At 62.7% G+C, this 22,297-nt stretch overlaps 1 protein-coding gene across 1 annotated transcript; it reads right to left on the reverse strand.

Annotated features, from left to right (window-relative positions):
- Window positions 1–375: 375 nt before the first annotated feature.
- Top3alpha (topoisomerase 3-alpha) lies at window positions 376–21,336 on the reverse strand. Its single transcript, XM_037218069.1, is given in 25 exon segments — window positions 376–512; window positions 1,378–1,401; window positions 2,307–2,437; window positions 3,012–3,049; window positions 3,446–3,582; window positions 4,498–4,893; window positions 5,225–5,343; window positions 5,410–5,501; window positions 5,864–6,004; window positions 6,650–6,737; window positions 7,485–7,665; window positions 8,317–8,426; window positions 9,435–9,526; window positions 14,094–14,223; window positions 15,227–15,314; window positions 15,643–15,823; window positions 16,244–16,342; window positions 17,288–17,364; window positions 18,181–18,351; window positions 18,753–18,871; window positions 19,217–19,286; window positions 19,289–19,349; window positions 19,897–19,978; window positions 20,628–20,755; window positions 21,171–21,336. Coding segments are annotated over 25 exon segments (2,973 nt in total). The 5' UTR covers window positions 21,252–21,336.
- Window positions 21,337–22,297: the final 961 nt, after the last annotated feature.

The following is a 22,297-nucleotide window of genomic DNA, read 5'->3' on the forward strand; positions in this document are numbered from 1 at the left end:
TGTGACAGAGGCATACGGAAAGGAGTCCACGTACATTTGGTAGCGGTCGTCAGAAGGCGAAGAGAAAGGGTCCTACATGCAGTTCGGGCATTAGCATCGGGCTTCACGACGTATGCGGTTGCTGGGGTACATAGCGTCGCCTGCCTCTCACCCTGACAGGAAGGGAGGGCTTCGTGGGGCATCGAACCACGTACCTTTGGTTTCCCAGAGCGCAGTGATGTGTATATAAATATTCACTAGGTCATATATATATATATATATATATATATATATATATATATATATATATATATATATGCACCTAGTGAATATTCACTGGGTCACACAAACAGTGACCCAGCCTGTGTTAACACAGGCGCGTAAACCGCTACGCTATCAATCCAGTTCGAGCATCGAGTCGAAGCAGTTCGAGTTCGAGTCGAAGCAGTTCATCGAGTTCGAGCACCAGTTCGAGTCCAGGCCACAGGCGCCGCCGAGCGAGGAGAGACACGTGCCGCGAGACCGCGAGGGGTCTGGCAAATGTATTTTTCTGTCACTTTGCACAACGAGCTGTGCCCGGTTCATTTGTTGCGACGCGATTTACTAAAACACGAACAAAACATCCGAATCTGTGTAACTCACAATGGCAGTATGCGCATGAAGTATCAACGTGGCAGTGAATAATGCACGCACACTTCAGTCAAACCGGGCTCTCGCTACGCCTGATATCTGACTTGAGAAAACTGGCGCGCCGAATTAAGGCCACTCGGAACAGGATCACTCGCACCAAACAAGCGAACACAACGCGCGCGCTCTGGCACGCGGCACGCAGCACGCCGCGGGATGTCTCCCCACTGCCGGGCATACCGGGGCGGGCAGCGGCGGCGGTACTGTTCGGGACGCTCCCTGCCGCGCGGGGCATGACGGCGTCTTGAGGTCAACACCCTCGGCCACGGTCGCCGCGGGCGTTCCAGGACCGCGATAAGGCACGGCGCGAGTCCCGCGAATGACGAGAGGAGCTCGGGTGCCGGCTGTCGCGGTTCCCACGTGAGACACACCGGCCAGCGCGTCCCCGTCGGCGTCCGGGGGGGGGGACCACACGGACCGGCGGCGCGCGGGTCATCGGATCACAGGACGGCATCACACGACCGGGACGGCGCCGCCGCCAGCACGGGGCGCAGGCGGGGCCGGCCGTGGCGGCGGCCCCACCGGCGTCCCCGGCCAGAGGGCGCGGCGGGCAGGCGCGCGGGCCGCCGCCTCAGGGCGCGCCGGGGCAGGTTCGCCTGTCGTGGCCCAGCTGCTGGCAGGAGCGGCAGCGGCGGGCCCCTCCGCGGCCGGCGGGGCGTGCCCTCGGGCCGGCGCCCCGGCCGCGACCGCGGCCCCGCCCCCGGCCCCGGCCCCGGCCCCAGCCCTGGCTGAAGCCTGCCGAGGTGAGCGGTGTGTCAGACGATTGGGCGGAGACGACGCGTCGGTGGTCGAACGTTGCCGCGTCAGGGATAGAGATCGCATGAGACAGGCGCGCCCGGGAGCTCCGCGCAGCACACACCGGCAAAGCAGACCACACAAAATGCATCGATACGTCTCATGTGACAGCCGGGAGTACTGATTACGATACATCACCCAGTGGGAGAAGTGACGGTCACCGTTCCCAAAGGTCGGATCCCCGCCCCCTCCGATGGCCGGCGGGGACCCCAGGCGAAGACCACTGCGCCCCGGTCCCTCGCCCGGCCCCCTCCTGCAGGTGATGCCACCGGTGGGTAGGCACCCGGGCACCGCGGATCTGTCAGCCCATCGGCCCCACCAGCCCGCCAGTCAACGGCCGGGCTGGCGCGGCGCCACTGCCGGCTTCCGAGCGCCCGCCGCGTGACGTTCGAGGCCCGCCAGCCGCGGCGCACCGTCCCACCGGAACCGCGGCAGCCAGGACCGCGCCCGGTGACGCCAGTCATCCGGCCGCAGTCAGGCAGGAGGCGGTCGCGCTGACCACGGCAGACCCACGCTAAATGAGGGACCCGAGCCGAGCTGACCCCGATATACCTGCACCAAGCCAGACCCGAGCCGAGCTGACCCCGGCAGACCTGTACCGAGCGGGAGACCCGAGCCGAGCTGACCCCGGCAGACCTGCACCAAGCGGGAGACCCGAACTGAGCTGGCCCCGGCAGACCCACACCGGGCGAGAGACCCGAGCCGAGCTGACCACGGCAGACCCACACCAAGCGGGAGACTCGAGCCGAGCTGACCCCGGCAGACCCACACCAAGCGAGGGACCCGGGCTGGGCTGACCCCGGCACTGACCCTGCAGCCCGAGCTGGGCTGACTCCGGCACTGACCCTGCGGCCCGCCGGCCGGCGCCGATGACGGCTCGTCACACCACTGGAAGAAGCGGCAGCTCTCGCTGCGCGGCTTGGAGCAGCCGAGGAACTCGCGGCCCCGGTTGGGCCCCTCCTTCTGCACCGTGCACCTGCCGAACAGCGCAGGTCAGCAGAGCGGAGCGCCACGGACACAGAACGGCGGACCGTAGTCCGGTTGACAGCTGACTGAATGGGTTACGGGCAAGCGGCCATGGGTTCGAGTCCCACTGAAAGCAGATTTTTCCAGAATGCCGGCACGCTCGCGGCTAACGATCTCTCTTCGGGCTCAAGTGGAAAAGAACAATGCACACATATATCGCAGCATTAAGATCAAAATGCTTGCAAAATAAAGCGCGTGGTGAAATTGAGTGGGAAGTGCGTTTTCCTAACATGTACGATATAACGCATTCTTTGCGTTCGGTTGCGTGAATGGCGGCATTTACACATCTGTCGGCAATATGTCGGATTTCGTCAACTGAATTTCAACGGCGGCGTTTCCACTAGGCCCAGTTTACTCTCAACACGCCGGTGAAAATTGATGTCGGTGGTGTTAATCCCCGTTCTTCCACCTGCTTATCTACCCAGCACGGTACGTACCAAAATCTGCGTATTCGAACGCAGCTTCCTCAACATGCAAAAGCCAAAGCCAAGCCGACTGCTCGGTGGCTGACGTCACCCACTCACCGTCGGGGCGGCAGGCCGCAGTTGCACGTGACGTCATCCTGTCCGCCGGGCGCGTCACCTGAAACGGCGGGGAGGCGGCCGCGTGACGGGGCGGTCGGCGGCGACGGCGGACCCTCGCGCCCGACAGCGGGGCCGCGTCACGCACCAGAGCCGGCTGACGGAGAGACGTGCGGCACACTGAGCCCCCCACCCCCCCCTCCCCCGGATAACACCGAGCGCGAGCCGAGCGTGGAGTCTGCCGAGCGTGTCCTGCCATGCGCTGCCAGCGTCGGGGCAAAGCAGCGTCGACACTCCACCAGCCGCTCGGTGACGAGACCGCGGCGGCCCTGTTGCGTGCTGAGCCGGCCGTCGTGGCCGACCGATGGCCGACCGCGCGCCACGCGGCCCCGGCCGCCGCCGCCGCCGCCGCGGGGGGCAGCAGCAGCTGACTCGGCCAGCGTACCGGGCAGATGCGGCGAGGAGCCGGGCAGCGCCGCCGCCGCCGCCGCCGCGGGCCCGTCGTCCGCCCACAGGAAGAAGTTGCAGCCCTGGCCGGGCGCCGAGCCGGCGCCGCACTTGTAGAACTGTCGACCTAACAGCACGGACGGAGGCGGCGTTGGCACCGGCGGACGGCGGGCGGCGGCCCGGGGCAGGGCCACATGCCCCCCCCCCCCCCCCCCAACACAGACGCCGAGGTGTCCCACCGACGACTGGAAGCATGGTGGACAGCAGCGATGGAAGCAGCCAAGAGAGCCAGAGGCGGGACGGAGCGGGGGTGGGAGGCGTGCAGGTGGAGCGGAGGCGTGCGTGGCTTCTTGACGGCAGCACGGCTCTGCAGAGGCCGGGGAGGGCGGCAGGAGTGCTGGTGCGCCCTGGTAGACATACAACCAGGGTGCCAGGCGGCGTACACTGATCTAATTATGCCTAAAGAACAGTACTACGCGCCTTACTCCCCGTTGCACAATGACCAGAACAAATGTGATGTTTCGGCTACAAGCCTTTGTCGAAACATTGATGAGCAGTGAAATATTGTTGAATCATGAATAACTCCTTAGCAGTGAATTACTAATGAATAGTGAATTGCTGCCATCACTGCTCAGCAGTGATTCAATCCTAAACGATGTTTCGACAACTGCCTGTAGCCGAAATATCGCACCAACATACATCTCTTTCACATTGCCATTTTTCAAAACCTTGAAAATGTTCTACAGTACCGCCCTATGCATGTGTAATGTTCCTCGCGGCTGAACTAAGCAACTGATGCGTCTTATTAGTTCAATTTATTTAACTATTATTCTATTACGTTCAATCTTATCATATTCACAGCTACTTCGCCGCAGGAAACATTTCTTTGGCCCGGAAACGCGTAGTCCACGGCCGCTACGCCCTGAGCATACCCCCTGCGATGTCCTCCTATCACGGTGGGTGCGCGCGTGGTCCAGGCTTGACGGTTGCCAAACCTGCCCTTACCGACCTCCATGACCCGGCTGATCCGGGGGTCGCCCACCTTTGTTCGGCCCCTCCTTCCGGACGGTGAGCTGAAGCGCCGGCTGGCCGCAGTCGCACACGGCGCCGTTCTCGCCGTCGCCGACCGACGGGGCGGGGCCTCCCGCACGCGGCGGCCACCGATTGGTCGCCGCAAATGGACGCAGTTGGCTGGCCGGAGCTGCTGTCGCACGTGATTGGCTGAAGGGTGTCGCTGCCGGTCTCTGATTGGCAGCGGCGGTGGCCAGACGTGATTGGCTGGAAGACGTCCCCGCAGGACGTGATTGGCTAAAGGGCGTCGCCGCCGGCCGCTGATTGGTGGCGGCGCTCGGCCGTGACTGGCTGTTGGATGTTACCGACGTGCGTGATTGGGTGAGTGAGCTGCCGTATCCGCTGTCTCCCGACCGCTGACTGGCACCTGCAGCATCACAAACGGGTCACGCTCCTGACCCCGCGACCATCGAGTGCGCCTCAACTGCCGTCTTATCACCAGAACCGCATCAGTCAATGAGCCGCATACCACCGTGGAGGCCATTTCCCAGCACACAACTACAGACGACTTTCACACGCGACGCGGCGCAGCGCTCCAGGCAACCAGACGATTTGGCAACCAGCAACCAGACGATGCGCCTTTACCGGCGCGGCGTGACGGACAGCATCTGACCTCCGTCCCCACTTCCACCACCGCCACCAGCACCTGCGCCGCGGTGCGGCCGTCAGACGGCCAGCCGGCCGGCGCCGCCACTCACCGGCGCCCGGCGCCGGCGCCGCCAGCGGCCGCAGCCCCACCGTCTCCATGAACTCGGCGTCGCAGCCGCCGACGCAGGCCGTGTGCCGGCGCGGGTAGTAGGGCGCGTAGGCGGCCGCGCTGAACGTGAAGTCGAGCAGGCGCGGTGCGCCGCGGCAGCGCTCGCAGCGCCGCCCGCTGGCCGACAGCGCCTCCACCGTCGCCGGCATCCACATGTGCACGCGGCAGGCCGGGAAGGCCGAGCACGAGAGCAGGAAGCCGGTGCCCTCGCGACGCGTCTGGCGGCGCGAGCGCGGCGCGCGTTAGACGCCGGCTGGTCGGCAGACGAGATCCGCCATTGGTGTGTGCGTGCCGTTACAGACGGGATACGCGATGGATGTGTCGGCTACAGAGTTGGACATGTCTTGCTGCATGCAGATCGTATGACAGGTGCACGTTATTACACACCGGTATTCACCGCGTGAAGCCGATTGTAACACGAAATAATAACACAAAAAACATAACAATTTATAATCGTAACAAAAAATGACGTCAAAATGAAACGAAATTATATCGAGTGAAGTACACCTGCTTCAAATGTCTTCGCAATAAACTAAAATACACACAAAAATGGGTCAAAAGAAGCTGGCCAGCGCCTGACCTTGATGATGATGGGCTGGCCGCAGCCGGGGCACTGACAGACCGTCTCCGGCACTTGCAGGTCGACGCCGACACCCGGCGCGGCGCCGGCCGTCGGCGCCTCCCCCAGGTACGGCGACAGGGCCTGGTCCAGCTTCTGCGCCTGCGGGCCGGGCACGACACACGGCTGGTGACCGGGCGGGGCAGGGCAGGGCACGCGGCTGGTTACCGGGCAGGGCAGGGCACGCGGCTGGTTACCGGGCAGGGCAGGACACGCGGCTGGTGACCGGGCGGGGAGCGCAGGGCACGCGGCTGGTGACCGGGCGGGGAGGGCAGGGCACGCGGCTGGTGACCAGGCAGGGCAGGGCAGGGCACGCGGCTGGTTACCGGGCAGGGCAGGGCACGCGGCTGGTTACCGGGCAGGGCAGGGCACGCGGCTGGTTACCGGGCAGGGCAGGGCACGCGGCTGGTGACCGGGCGGGGAGGGCAGGGCACGCGGCTGGTGACCGGGCGGGCAGGGCAGGGCACGCCTGTTTCGGGCACGTCACCTCCAACACACAGCTTTAGGACGGACGAGGCGGCCTCTCGCCAGGCTCACACGCCCACACAGCGCATCCGTACCAACCAGAACTTCGCTGCGCTGCTGCTTACACGAGCGCGAAGCGCGCGTAGGAACTCTCAACTCATCAACATAAGCCCATCCCATTAAGACAGCATTGTCCAGCGCTTTGGAGACCACACGACAGAGCGCCGCCTGTCCCAGAAGCCTGACAGGTGGCGCTGCCCCCCGGCGCCGCCGTCGCCGCACCTGTCTCATGGCCTCCTCGAAGACGCCCCGGTACCGGTCGATCTGCTCGCGCAGCACGGTGTCCGGGTCGCGCGTGCCTTCACAGATCCTGCGCCCGCCAGAGCGGGGGTCAGGGCGGTGGAGAGGGGGGGGGGGGGGGGGGGCAGAGCGAGGGACGGTTCGGAGTACAGGTGGAACAGGAGGTCAAAGGATAGGGAAAATGAAGAAAAATATAGAAGACTGGGACATCGGAGAGGAAACACGGGACCAGGACAAAACAAGCAAATAAGGGGGATGACACGGACAAAGAGCTGGGTGAGTAAGGGTTCGGAGCCAGGGACGGGGTGAGCTTTGAGATCCAAGTATAGACTGTCACAACAAAAATAAGACAGTGAGCATACGTATGTAAACATGGAAACCGTGTCAGCAAATAAAGACGTACCAATTATCGACGTACAAAGCATGTAGCGCCATAAAAATACTTAAACCTCAATCCAATTACACGAATCTGCCCATTTATCCATCCCCTGAACCTTGTAGACATGCAATACTCCACGGTTTTGAGAACTAAACGTACCGGCGCCTGTTACCATACAATCACACCATACAAACAGACCATCTCGACCATCACTGCCCACCACCCATCGGCCACCTCAACCATCACTGCCCACCACCCATCGGCCACCTCAACCATCACTGCCCACCGCCCATCGGCCACCTCAACCATCACTGCCCACCGCCCATCGGCCACCTCAACCATCACTGCCCACCACCCATCGGCCACCTCAACCATCACTACCCACCGCCCATCGGCCACCTCAACCGGCCCCGGCCGGGCGGCGTCGGCTCATCTCACCGCTTAAGGTCGGCCTCCAGCTCGGCGCGCAGGTTGGGCTTGGACATCTGGAAGCCCATGCTGTCGTAGCCCTCCACCAGGCCCATGCCCAGCGTGCCCGGCGTGAACTTGTTGTCCTCGAGTCCGACGTACAGCCGCGACTTGATCGTCTCTATGTGGTCGGCATGCGTTGCGTCCGTGCCTGCGCAGAGTGGTCCGGTCAACCTCGTCCCCGTGCCCCCTCCTTCCCCCGTCCTCTCGCAGTTCGAGCGCGCACGCCGCGGCCGTCTCAGCGAGCATCGGCCGCCGGTCTTGCCACTCGCTCTCAACCCGCGCGTTCGAGCCGAGCGACGTGTCGCACGTTCGCTCGTCTTCCCGTCACGTTATCGTCCGGCGCGGCCGTACCCGCCCGCTGCTGAGCGGCGACCGCCTTCAGGCGACCCGCCCGCCCCCTGTCGCGCGGCATAAGCGGCGCTCCGCACACGGTATGGTGTGCGGCGAGAGTCAATGGCGGCGCCGCCTGCCGTGAAGCGCGGCGCGGCGGCCGTGCATCGAGGCGCGCCGCCTGCCCTGCAGCGAGAATCGCTGCCCTTTTTAACGTCACCGTACCGAAACAACCCGGGCTTCTCTGAAACAGACTCAACACTGATTTGGCAGCTCATAAACAGGTCCGGCCCGACAGTCACGACAAGCGCGTTCGCTGCAACCGGCCCGCGACCATCTTTCCTTCCACGCTTGGCTATCGCCGCTGACCGGTTTTCCGTGCCCAAGCGATGGCACTGGAGCAGCGCTCGCGCCGCGCTTCGGCAGGGCGCCTCCATTCAGGCGGCGCCCCGCCAGCCGGGCCACTCACCGATGCCGTGCTTGTCCATCAGCGCGATCAGGTCAGCCTCGGTCAGCAGCGACGGCGGCGACGTCTCGCCCACAGGCATCGACAGCTCGGCCGCGAACTGGTCACCCCGCCTGCGCACGGGTCAGAGCGGGCCCAGGGGGGTCAGGGTCAGTGAGGTCAGCAGTTCGGCAGCAAGGTCGCCCGCGTCAAGGGGCAGTCAGTCAGGTCGGTCAGGTCAGTCGCGAACCGGTCACCCCGCCTGCGCACGGGTCAGGTCAGGTCTGGTCTGGTCAGGTCAGGTCAGGTCAGGTCAGGTCAGGTCAGGTCTGGTCGGGTCAGGTCAGGTCAGGTCAGTTCAGCTCGGCCGCGAACCGGTCACCCGCCTGCGCACGGGTCAGAGCAGGTCAGGGCGGGTGAGGGCAGGACAGGGCGGGGCAGGGCACGTAATATCAGAACGTACACATAGACAGCGAACTGATCCTCCAGTCTGTCTCAACAGAGCCGAAACCTATGGGATCGGCTACATACACCACACAGCGACGCGGCAGACACGAGAGGACGCCCGAAACACCCGCGAACGGGCTGCCGAAGGGAGCAGGTCCGCGTACACGACAGCACAGAAGCCCGCCGACACGCGAGCCGAGGCCGAATACAGGGAAGACGTACCGATTAACCCATTTGCGGTAAATGGACGCGATTATCCGGCTGAGCCCACGGAGATGGACCGCACCACAAACCACGTGATCACCAGAGTCGGAGGCAAACAAGGCGCAGCGCAATGTCGACAGCACTGTGCGATCAGATGAAGCGTGTGCACACGTTTTGCACGTTGTGCACACGCACATTTGCGCACCGGCGGGACATTCGTGTCGAAGTCCTCGGCAAAAGCGCTCCCGCGCGGGGTCCACCTGGCGTCGGAGGGCGCACGCAGCGCAGCGCGACGGGCAATGTTGTCCGTGTTGCGACGGGTGAGGACGAGTCCACTCTGTCAGAGAGTGTACGCCGCGAGTGAGTGTGCAGACCTGTTCGCCGCGGTGCACCAGCGGGCGATCCGCTGCCAGAGGGCGTACCCCGCCGCGAGGCGCGGCGGCTGAGTTTGCCGACGCCGTCGGACGCGGCCGGACGGCGGCGGCGCTCACCTGTACACCGGCAGCTCCTTGTCCGACCACTTGTCGTACGGGTACACGTCCAGGTAGTTGCGCGCGGTGATCGCCAGCCCGTTGGCGGAGAACTGCCGGCAGCCAGGACACGGAGGCGCTCGTCATTGCGGCGCCCCGCCAGGTAAATATCGCGGTCTTGCTGTCTGGCGTCTCGTTACTCGCGTGGACTTCATTACTGCGACGCTGTGCCACGGACACGCCTCCTGTTGTCACAGGCTGCCGTCGGCCGCAGGGCGCTGCGGTGGGCTGTGCCTCGCTGCTGTGACACTGTGACACGGACACCCCTCCCCAGTGACACGGATACCTCTCCCCGGTGACACAGATACTCCTTCCCGGTGACACGAACACCCCTCCCCAGCGACAACGACACCCCTCCCCGGTGACACAAACAGCCGTCCCCAGTGAGAGGGATGCCCCTCCCCGGTGACACAGATACCCCTTCCCGGTGACACGAACGCCCCCTCCCCAGTGACACAGATACCCCTCCAGGTGACATAGATACCCCTCCCCCAGTGACACGGATACCCCTCCCCGGTCACTGGTGACAGCCTTCGGCGGGAAGCGCTCGAGTGTTGCAACACCAGGTCGCTGCCCGATTCCAAGGTCAGATGGCTACACGATTCCAAGGTTATATGGCTGTACGATTTAAAGGTCAGATGGCTGTACGATTTAAAGGTCAGATGGCTACACAACGCCACAATTCAAAGGTCAGATACCTGCCCGATTCTAATGGCATGATTTGGACAGGACGCGTGACTACATCACCGGGAAGTCGCGCTAGCGGCTGGATCACCGGACACGTGGCTGGGTCACTGGACACGTGGCTGGGTCGTTGGACACGTGGCTGGGTCACTGGACACGTGGCTGGGTCGCTGGACACGTCCCATCCTCGGCTGGAGGCGGGCGAATGCCTTACCGGTCACAGCCGAGCTGAAGAATAAAGAGTCTGCACGCACAAAAAAACAAACAAACAAAAACGCACGTTCCAGTGCAGTAAACTTAAAAAGCTGCTTCTACCCATTCATCATTTATGCTAAGACATTATGCATACGGCATACTTGCATAGCGTGTAACAGATCGCATCTTATCAACAACCATGTTGTTACGTCACTTCCCTGATTCTTTCATCGTCAACATTTTTCACACGTATCAAATTCTACGAAGGAGAGGAACGTGTCCCCTCCCCCTCCCACACACACACACACACACTTGTGCACGCCACTGGGTGGCCGCGTCAAGTCACGAGCCCCGACCGAGCGCTGTGTCCGCCAGCGGCTAATCCAGTGCACGATCGTCACAGCGTCATTACTGGGCGCCGGCCACCGGCCACGCCGACCGCAGTCTCCGACGTCGCGACCGCCGGCGTGTAACCAGGCTCCAAACAGGCTCGTCAGTGGATACAGGTGATTTTTATGGCGTTTGCACATGCAGCACACCGGTTCCTCGGTCGGAGCATTCCCGCCTCTGCAGGCCAGCGCGGGTCCGCTGCTCAAGCGTAGCGAAGGCCGCAGGTGCTGAGAGCGAGCCCCGTCCCTGTCCGCAGGGACGCCACGCCACCGGTGGGGAGTGGGCTCCTGTTACCCTGTCCCTGTCCGCAGGGACACCACGCCACTGGAGGGGAGTGAGCTCCAGTTATCACGTCCCTGTTCGCAGGGACACCACGCCACCGGTGGAGCAGTGAGCTCCTGTTATCCCGTCCCTGTCCGCAGGGACACCACGCCACCGGTGGGGAGTGAGCTCCAGTTATCACGTCCCTGTCCGCAGGGACACCACGCCACCGGCGGGGAGTGGGCTCTTGTTATTCCGTCCCTATCCGCAGGGACACCATGACTCGGTCGCCGGGGCCGGCCGGTGAGCCGTACGTGCGGCCGTTACTCCGTCCCTGTCCGCAGGGACACCATGACTCGGTCGCCGGGGGCGGCCGGTGAGCCGTGCGTGTGGTTGTGGCTGCGCTTCCTCAGCGTGCCGTGCCTGCTGGCGCTGGTGCTGGTCGGCACACCGCCCGGCCGCTGGCTCGTGCGTCACCGCCACCGCTGGCCAATCAGCGCCAGACTCGTCCTGCTGTGTCAAGGTCAGCTGACCCAGCCCGCCGCCACTTGCGCGGGTGGAGCCGCCCTTGAGCGCCGGCCACTGGCGGGCCGCCGTTGCTGAGTTGCTTTCTGATTGGTGGGTCGCATCGGGTCGATCAAAGAAACGTGTGCCGTGGGGTTAGCTGGGGTGGCTGGGATGGTTGAGATGGTTGAGGTGGCTGGGGTGGCTGAGATGGCTGGGTGACTGGGTGGCTGGGATGGCTGAGGTGGCTGGGATGGCTGGGGTGGCTGGGAAGGCCGGGATGGCTGGGATCAGTGTCTGCTGAGTCATCTCTGTTGCGTGTATACTAGTCAAGCAGAAGAACAAATTCACATCGGGAACCCAGGTTGTGCAATCCCAGCATTTCAATGACTTAAATATTTTACACATGGCGTGTTGATCTCCCACCAGAGTCCGGTTGATACCTCCATTCTTGCCGGAGCAAACCATTTGTCTGCTGAAAATCCTGCTCTACGCGGGTTACGAACCCAGCGTCCGTTCACTAGAACATGCTACGGCTGTGGTTGGCGCATTTACGAGCGGATTTTAAACCCCCAGCTGGAGATGGTAGCTGATGTGTAAAAGGTGCTACAGGTAGGACATGCCTCAATGCTGCAGTACAGCTGCTGTTAAAAATAACATATCTGATATAAGAACGAAGGGCCGTGGGCTATTTCTCGGTACTGAGTTGGTGTACTAAACACAGGATGAAAGATACCGGGAGGGCCCGGTCAAGGAATAATATGAAGCAATCATTAAAAATTCGAAGTGAAGCCGGCTTATCAATTAAGAAACAGGGAGCCAAAAGGACTCAATAAGCAATTCATAACATCTCCCATGTATTATTTGATATCAGCGTTTGATGGCGCCTATTGGTGTATCCAAATCTTTTCATTGTAAGACGCCATCGTGAGAAGGCTGCTGCCAGGGTAGCCCGCCCCGACGCGGACCGTAGCTTAGGCCTCCCTCCTGACCGCATCAAACCGCTCACGACCTTATCACCGTCCGCTGCACGTGCTATGCCCCAGCCGGGCGTCACAGTCACCGCTTGCTCTCCGTTCTGAGTCCGCTGACCATCAAAACACGCAACTTCTGTGTCAGCCTCAGGCACCGGCGAGGGTACACGGTGTCCAACTTTGACCCTGCATGCCTTTCGCTCGCGGGCGCAGTAACCTGTGGTGGTGTGGGGAGGAACGATTTTTGATCTGGCTTTGCCGCGCAACAAAGTTAACCGGTCCAAGTCATCGTTCAGAGACGTTCGCTTGACGACAATATGTGAACATCGCCACATTCTGGACATAGTCCATTCTATGCCTTCGTCGATTCAATTGTCCTGTTCTAGGAAATCGCAAATCCGTGAGCTTAAAGATAATATTACCTCTGCCGCCGAGAGCTGCCAGTAGCTGCCCATAACCTGTATCGCGTATGGTCTGTGCCGGCAGGAATTGCCGTCGCTACTGATCCCGGCCTGGCACCTCTCGTATCAGACCGGGCCATTGCTGGCGCCGCCGCTGCTGCCGCTCGCGCTGTTCGCCGCGCACTACTTCCGGCGAGCGTTCATCTACCCGCTGCACGTGCCGGCCGACGCCAGCCGGCCGCTGCCCTGGCTGCTCATGGGGCTCGCGTTCGCCGCCTGGAACGGCCAGCTGCAGAGTCTGGCGGCGCTGCGCTGCCCGGCCGACGCCAGCGCCGCCTATACGGCCACGCACGCCGCTGGTGCTGCCATCTTTCTGCTGGGCGCGGCGATCAACACGGACTCCGACCGGCGCCTGGCAGCGCTGCGGAGGCCGGGCGGGCCGCGCTACAGCGTGCCGCGTGGCGGTCTGTTCGAGCTCGTCACGGCCGCCCACCACCTGGGCCAGGCGATCCAGTGGTGGGGCTACGCGCTGCTGTCCCGGACGCCGGCCGCGCTGGGCTTCGCCCTGGTCAGCTCCGCCTACCTGAGCAGCCGCGCGGCCGAACAACACGCGCGCAACAGGGGCCTGTTCGGCGCCGAGTACCCCACCCAGCGGCGGCGGATAGTGCCGTTTCTCTTCTGAGTGACCCCCGGCCGCCGCGGCACGCGCGGCCGCCCAGCGCCGTGCGGCCCGGACCGCAACCGAGCGGGCACACGACGGAGCAAGGGTTCCATGGGATTACTTGATGGCGAGGTCATAAGACGCTGTGAGGTGGAATAAACGGCACTTCGAAAGCGTGCATGTGTTGCGTGTGTGTCGCGTATTCGGTGTTGATCTGTGTAGTATGTACTGACGCGGCGTTAGAATAACCACTCGTTGGATTTCGCCAAGGTTTGCAATAATAACAATAGTGTCCAGTGAACACATCCACCCACATCATTATGAAGTTTAGGTTTACGTGACAGGTGTTCTAACAAAAGCATCTTCCGAACCGAGAACCAAGCCTGCTACCAAACCGAATCCGAAACCACGCAGAAAAAATCTCCTGTCAACGGAACTGCGTGCCGCCACCGACCCGCTAGGAGCCACGTCACATGTAAGCACGATCTCCCGACGTGCCGCCGCCTCCGTGCAGTGGCGCCGGCGCCAGCTGGTGTGTCGGTACACTGACCTTCTCTCCAGCGACGTCGGCCTCTACCAGCGTCTCCTGACCCTGGGCGTCGGCAGACAGGCAGGCCAAGAAGTGCCGCACCACAAACTCGTACAGGCGTTGCTCGTTGCCGGTCAGGCCCGGCGCCGCCCTGCAGAGGTCAGCCAGAGGTCAGGGAAGCGGCCGGGACACAGGATAGTCGGAGCCGACATCGGATACACCGGGGTGATCGGACGCACACGTGACCGGACAGTTCCGACCCGCCGTCTAGGTCGCGCCGCCTGGTCAGCACGTTCGGCACGTGGGAGGAGGCCCGTCTGGTCGCCTGGGCCGGGCGACGCTGCCGCCACCGTCACCGGCGCACACCTCGGTTGAAGCGAAGGACCAGACAGGCGCCGCCGCCGTCATCGCACGCCGGCGCCGCGAGCGTCCTCAGCACTCCACACACGCAACGCCCACCGCCAGCGCCCAGCGTGACAGACGAGCGCGGCGCGCCCGCTGTGCGCAACCTCGTCTCTCTCTCTCTCTCTCTCTCTCGCTCTATCTCGCGCTAGAGATAGCGCGATCGTAGAGCGCTGATGCGATAGAGAGCTAGACTCTATCGAGAGGCATCATGTATGATCTAGCGATATCATATAGCTATATAGAGTAGCTCGGAGATAGAAGAGATAGATATCTATCTTCTCTCTCTCTCTCTCTCTCTCCTCTCTCTCTTCTCTCTCTCTCTCTATATCTCTCTCTCTCTCTCTTCTCTCTCTCTCTCTCTCTCTCTTCTCTCTCTCTCTCTCTCTCTCTCTCTCTCTCTCTCTCTCTCTCTCTCTCCTCTCTCTCTCTCTCTTCTTCTCTCTTCTCTCTCTCTCCTCCTCTCTCTCTCTCTCTCTCTCTCTCTCTCTCCGGGACCGGCGCAGCCCTAGCGACCTCCACCCAGGTGTCGCGGCCTGGGTGACCTCCGCCCACGTGTCGCGGCCTGGGTGACCTCCGCCCAGCGTGTCGCGGCCCCGGTGACCACCACCCACGTGTCGCGGCCCGGGTGACCTCCGCTTAGCGTGTCGCGGCCCCGGTGACCTCCGCCCACGTGTCGCGGCCCCGGTGACCTCCGCCCAGGTGTCGCGGCCTGGGTGACCTCCGCTCAGGTGTCGCGGCCCGGCCCTTACTTGGTCGGGTGGATAGGCGGATGGGCGTTGTCCGTCTTCTTGCCCTGGCGCGGGTTGACGCCGGTCTCCAACAGCCGAGCGGCGAACCCTGCGGCAGACAGGCGGACAGTCAGCGGGACCGGGACTGGAGAGTCAGCGGGACCGGAGAGTCTGCGGGACCGGGGGGTCTGCGGGACCGGGACCAGAGACTGCGGGACCGAGCCCGGAGTCAGCGGGACCGGGACTGGAGAGTCAGCGGGACTGTAGAGTCTGCGGGACCGGAGTCCGTGGGACCGGGACCGGAGTCCAGCGGGACCAAAACCGGGGAGTGCGGGACCGGGACCGGAGAAGCAGCGGGACCGCTGCGGGTCAGCGTACGACGGGGGCAGTGCGCGCTTAAACTCCCGCTCCCTCGGCCGCCGCGGGGAGTGGCTTACCTCCCCAGTTGGGGTCGTTGACCTGCTGCTGCACCAGCGGCACCAGGTTCAGCTCCTTGGGGAAGATGTTGGTCTCCGTGCGCGGGTAAGAGAGGAAGCCCTGCGTGTACAGCTTCTCAGCCAGCTTCATCGTCTCCTTCGCCGAGATGCGCAGCTTCCGCGACGCCAGCTTCTCCAGCTCCTGCACGACGACGAATACCGGGATCAAAGAATGGCTCACAGACGTGTCATTAGACAAATAATGGGCGCTGAGGCCACTCAGACTGATGAGACTGACGCCGCGCTTGCCTCCGTGGGGACTTCGCAAAGCGACTAAATATATAAGTTTTGTTTGATAACGTTGTATGACCAGTATCTCCAGAGCAGGAGCTCCAGACTAACATAAGGAAGAAGCTTTCTAGCGCAAAGTACCTGTTACACCTCGAAACCCAGCATTTGTGGTTTGCACACATACCAACCGCATAATATAAACAAAAGCGTATGATACAAATCATCACTTAAATCATTCAGTGACCTTCGAAAGCCGCTCGAGCGCCTCCAGACCGTCACAACACCGACGCAGTCCAAGAACCAGCACCGCCTCCGCTCCAGCACCACTCACCACTGTGTCGAGAGGCAGCGGGCGCCACTTGGACTTGGGCTTGGACTGGACGGCGGTGACGGTGGCCGTGCTGCTCTCGCAGCACTTCTCGAACAGCACCTGCCGACACAGTACAGAGTTAGGACACGGCCGGTCACCGGCGCCTCCCCGGGCGGTGGAGACAGCGGCCGGCGCCTCACCGGGCGTCGGAGACAGCGGCCGGCGGTGCCTCCCCGGGCGGTGGAGACAGCAGCCGGCGCCTCCCCGGGCGGGGACAGCAGCCGGCGCCTCCCCGGGCGGCCGAGACAGCGGCCGGCGTCTCACCGGGCGGGGACAGCGGCCGGCGCCTTCCCAGGGGGCGGGGACAGCGGCCGCACGACGGCCGCCGCCCGGCCTCGATCAGCCCCCGCGCGCCGCCCGCGGGCAGGCCCGAGTCTGTTGGCCGCGCCGTCGTCACAGCCGACGAGCGGGGCGCGGCCGCCGCTGCTGGCAACACCCGCCCAGCCCAGGAGCCGGCATCTGATCTGGCTCCTCGCGGCATTTCTGACGCCTCGTGCCCGTGAATTCTAAATAAGCTCGTATTGCACCTGCCGTGACTTCAGACCAGTCTCCTGTCTATTGATTCTGTACCTGGCGCACCGATGATTCGCTAGCCGACTCCTGGCATCCGAACATGGCCTCTCTCACTGGCCTGGTCGCTAGTACTCGCTGGTCTGACAGCCGACCCCTAGCATCTGAACATGGCCTCTCTCACTGGCCTGGTCGCTAGTACTCGCTGGTCTGACAGCCGACCCCTAGCATCTGAACATGGCCTCTCTCACTGGCCTGGTCGCTAGTACTCGCTGGTCTGACAGCCGATCCCTAGCATCTGACCATGGCCTCTCACTGGCCTGGTCGCTAGTCCTCGCTGGTCTGACAGCCGACCCCTAGCATCTGACCATGGCCTCTCACTAGCCCGGCCGCTAGTCCTCGCTGGTTTGACAGCCGACCCCTGGCATCTGACCACGGCCTCTCACTGGCCTGGCCGCTGGTCCTCGCTGTTCTGGCAGCCGACCCGTGACTGACCTGGCAGCAGAGCTGGTCAAACAGCCGCACGCGTTTCCAGTTGAACTCCACCGACCTCCCCTCCACCTGGTGGACCACTGTGGACGAACAGTCACATCAGCGGCGCTGCTGGGCGAGGTGGCGTCACATCAGCGGCGCTGCTGGGCGAGGTGGCGTCACATCAGTGGCGCTGCTGGGCGAGGTGGCGTCACATCAGCGGCGCTGCTGGGCGAGGCGGCGTCACATCAGTGGCGCTGCTGGGCGAGGTGGCGTCACATCAGTGGCAGCGCCGCTGGGCGAGACGGCTGCGAAAGTGCGGCGAACGCGGCGGGTCACAGAGGAACCGGGCCGACTGGCCCCTAAAAACACACACACGTGAGCATCCTGCGACGTCAACCTCACCTCATTCGGCGTTTACGCCTCGGAAATATGGACGAAAAACGTTTAGCCAGATGAACATGTGGAGATCTAAGCATGCAGCTTCTAGCTCACATCCCCACGCATTGCGTCACACTTCCAGCATACGAAGAAAACACACAAGCTATAAGACAAATGTATCGTGATTAAGAACTTGTTACAGACAGCCACTACGACGCGCCGGGTTCATGACAAAGAAGCCTTAACGTGTTATCCTCTTCGAGCATATATCGTCAATACCCAAGCCTATCGCAACGAAGACTCGGAGAGTTTCTGAGCATGCCTTGCACATGTCGTCACACGTAACACGCGAGGCGTGATGAGCAATTTGGTTCATCTTGTCTGTCATCCAACTTTTCCAGCCGCGTTTTCAACAAAATCCAGCTCCCAGCTCATCAAGGCGTGCCCAGTCCACGGCAGGTCATCCAACAACGCCTGGCGAGCCGCGGCCCTCCACCGCACGGCCGCCGCCTGAGGGCGGAGCCTAGCCCACCCACCTCGGATCTTCCAGAACTGCTCCGGAATGAAGCTCTGGATGGCCTTGTAGCGCTCCACCACGAACCCCAGCGTGGGGAACTGGCACGAGCCGTAGCTGATGAGCCGGTCGGCCAGGCTGGCCGGGAACACCTGCTTTAGGCGCAGTGTCTGGAACCGGGTGAATGCGGCGCCTGCGGGCCAGGCGCGCGGCCCGTCAGGCGCGGCGCAGGCGGCGGACAGCGCGCTGCGCAGGGCGCCGGCGTCTGGGGTCCGCCCAGCGGCTGGCGTCCGCCGCCCGGGAGAGGCGTTCATCGTCCCATCAAAGATGACGGGCCCATCATCACCCCCCCCCCCCCCCCCTCCTCAATCCTGCTCTTCGCTGCGAGTCTCACAACCGTGCGAAACATGCACCGGATCATGACACCGATGGTTTGACATTTGAAGAGGGCTTTGGGGGCGCGGGGAGAGCCACGGCTGTGGGGTGTGTGAACGGGGAGGGGGGGGGGGGGGGCAGCTGGGAGCGGTGCGAGAGAGCAGCGACACTGAGTGACACGACACGCAACATCCACGGCCGATCCGCGGCGCCACCCACCGATGCGCAGGTCCAGCTGCTGCCGTACGTCGACGGCGGCGCTGGCGCGCGCGTCCGGCTGCTGCAGGTTGGCCACCGCCCGACGCACCGAGGCGGCCGTGATCTCCGAGAAGCGCGCCCTGGCGGCACGCGCGCCGGCCGCGTCACCTGGGCCACCCGGCGCGGGGGAAACGGCCGCCGTCGGCCGAAGCTAGGCCCGCCATGGCTTGCTGAGACCGGTCTGGCGGTGACGCGGCGGAAGCGCCAGGGGAACAGGAGTAACATCCGGCGCTCATGGAGTCTGTGGACCCCGCCCGTGCACCAACACCCAACTGAAGACCCGACATCCACCTCACCACCCGACACACCCCAGAGTACCCGACACACCCCAGAACACCCGACACCCACCCGTACCACCAGCACCCCTCTGGCTGTGGCCGGGCGGGTGCTGGCCGCGCCGGTACGCTGACGCACGCGACGCCCACCTGAGCACGCGCAGACCGGGCCTGGCGGCGCGGCACACGTCCACCACCTCGAAGCCGATGTTTTCGCCTCCCTGTCACAGTCGGTCCAGATCACCAGCAACTGACAGCGGCGCGCCTCCCGCTCGAGGGTTTTCTGCCGGCCGAGGGGAGCGGGCGGCGAGTCAGACGCGTGCCAGGGCGGAGACCTCGGTCACGGGCGCGTGACGGTGCCCACCGAACGGCCGGCGTACGAGGTCCGCCGCCGAATGGCCAGGAGGCAGAGGTCTCCGCAGTCGAGCGGCGGAGGTGGCCGGGGGGCACCACGCCCTTCCACGCCCGGGTGGCCGACCGACCGGCCACCGAGCTGCCGCCGATACTCTGGGCATGCTGATGCACCGGACGGCTCGATATTCTTAGGCATTTTCCAGGCGCCCGATGTACTCCGATCAGCTGGCGCTGTGGCCGAGGCGGGCCTGCTCACACACACACACGGCCGGAGCCGTCCCCACAGCAGTGCATCGCCGGAGAGGACAGCACGCTCGTGAGGCAAAGCCAGAATCTTTGCAACATCTGGCGGTCGCACCCGGCTTTATGCGCTCACGACCACTCCTTCCCTCCCCGCCTCTCCCCCACCGCTGATTCGAGGCCAAGACTGACGGACCGGCCCCGTCCCGCCCGCCCCACAGCCGGAGCCGCCTCACCTTGATGGGCTCGTAGTCCTGCAAGCACTGCTTCACCACCGGGCAGTCGAAGAGCGCGACTGGGCTGCAGCTCATCCACTTCCTGGCGGCCACCCCGTCAATCAGTCAGCATGGTCGGCGGAGGCGGCCGCGGCGCCGCTGCGTCCTCGCACCTCCTGTACCTCCTCCTAACGTCTCTCCTCTTCTTCTCACGTCACTAATCTCGGTTTCTGTTACTTCGCAAGTACCTCACTGGCGTTCATAAATGACATGAGGTCACGTCAAGTGTTGAGAGCAGACTCCCGCGCGTGTTCTTACAGCAGACGTCACGCACCCCGCCACACACGCAAGTCAGTGGGGGGGGGGGGGGATGACGTCGAGCCGGCAGCAAACTACCCGCCGGAAGCTGACGGGGAACAGCAGACCACTCACCGGGAGCTGACGGGGAACAGCAGACCACTCACCGGTAGCTGACGGGGAACAGCAGACCACTCACCGGTAGCTGACGGGGAACAGCGGACCACTCACCGGGAGCTGACGGGGAACAGCAGACCACTCACCGGTAGCTGGCAGGGAGCAGCATACCACTCACCGGTAGCTGACGGGGAACAGCAGACCACCCACTGGTAGCTGACAGGGAACAGCAAACCACCCACCGGTAGCTGACAGGGAACAGCAGACCACCCACCGGTAGCTGACAGGGAACAGCAAACCACCCACCGGTAGCTGACAGGGAACAGCAGACCACCCACCTGTAGCTGGCGGGGAACTCGTAGTTGAGCAGGTGGCCTGAGACGGACGTCATCGTCATCTCGCACCGCTGGCCCTGCAGCTCGTACTCGAACTCGTAGATCTTGTTGAACTTGGACAGGCCCTCACGCTGTCGGCGGCAGGCGGTAGTGTGAGTGGCAGGCGGGTGGCAGGCGATATTGAGTGACAGGCGGCCGGCAGGCGTAGGAGTGGTTAACACAGAGGTATTGAGCTAGGACATGTCCGAAATTGCGGCACACAAGACGGAAAACTCGTTAGCACCAGTCAAACACTACCCCAACATCGGAGCATCACCTCGGTCATGACACTGACAACAACGGCATTACTGACAATCATGACACCAAACGTCAACCATGATATTGCAAAAAATTAAGCATGAAGCAGAGAACATGAAGACTAGACAGTGTGTCGCCGCAGCAGGGCCATACCCAACCCAGCACTAGTGTCGAGCTGCAATGCTGTCGGCCGCTCCGTCCCCCCCCCCCCCTTCCCTCCCTTCAGCACTGCCTGCCGCCCCATCTCACCCGACGCGCCTGGCCTCCGGACATCAGGCCAGCCAGACTCTTGGCCGCGTCGTTCTTCTCGGCCACGTTCAGCACACGCATGGCGGCGGCAGGGGCCTGCGTACTCAGGACCCGGGGCCGCAGACGGGTCTGAGGGCGAGGCGCCGCTCGGGGTAGCGGCGCGCGCGGCCCGGTGGCGCGCAGCACCAGCACGGCGCTGGCTGCTAGCATTCACTGCTGCCACGGCGCTGGCCGCTAGCATTCACTGCTGCCGCTGCCGCGACACCAGCAGGCCTGCTGTCGCCTGCAACAGGCTGTTGATGGAGGTCACAGTTAGGCTGTAGCAGGCTGAGATCTAGTCAGACTGGCAGGTGCGGGTTGTGGTCCGGACTAAACCACAGACCACTGGAGTCTGACTGGACCACAGATTCTAGCAGTTTGTGGTTCAGTCAGACTGCATAACCCTCCTGGGGCCATGGGTGGTTCTCTCTCTGAGAACACAAATGCATATAGGCATTCAACACATTGTGTTTTCACTTTCACTTGCTGCCTGAGGTGGATAAATATTGCAGGAGTGGTGTGCCTGTTGTGCAATACATGTGTCAATTATATCTGCAATCATGTATGGTAACAAAGGCAGGCATGCACACATAATTTTTGATCTGTGAAAAACAGCCAAGATTCAGGCTGCAAAATGTACATGTATCCTGCCCATATCTAAGGTAGCAGAAACTCAGCACATACACACCCAAAATCCAAGAGCATGGAGCTTGGTACATGGCCACCACAAATTTCAGCACATCAAGAGCTGTAGTTTCAAGGAATCATGATGCTGCTTGGTTTTAAATAACTTATCTCTTAGTTTCAACCCAGTTTGGCCTGGCCAGGGCTTGACACAAGTGATGTCCAGGTTTGGCACACAGACACCACATCGGCATCTGACACAGTGGCAAGAACTGTTTGCAGACTGGCTAGAAATGACTTGGCAAAAGCCCTAATTGAGCCATATAAATTGCTAGCAGGGTCCACTGATGGACAGTACCACTTACATTCATGTGTCAAATGAATAACCATCCACCTTGGCTTTTCAAGACATGCATTCACACTTCACAGCTATCAAAACTAATGGCAGCGTTGGAATTCTAGCA

This window comes from Pollicipes pollicipes, unplaced genomic scaffold (genome assembly GCF_011947565.3).
Source record: "Pollicipes pollicipes isolate AB1234 unplaced genomic scaffold, Ppol_2.1 Scaffold_4219;HRSCAF=4965_pilon_pilon_pilon, whole genome shotgun sequence".
Taxonomy (NCBI): Eukaryota; Metazoa; Arthropoda; class Thecostraca; order Pollicipedomorpha; family Pollicipedidae; genus Pollicipes; species Pollicipes pollicipes.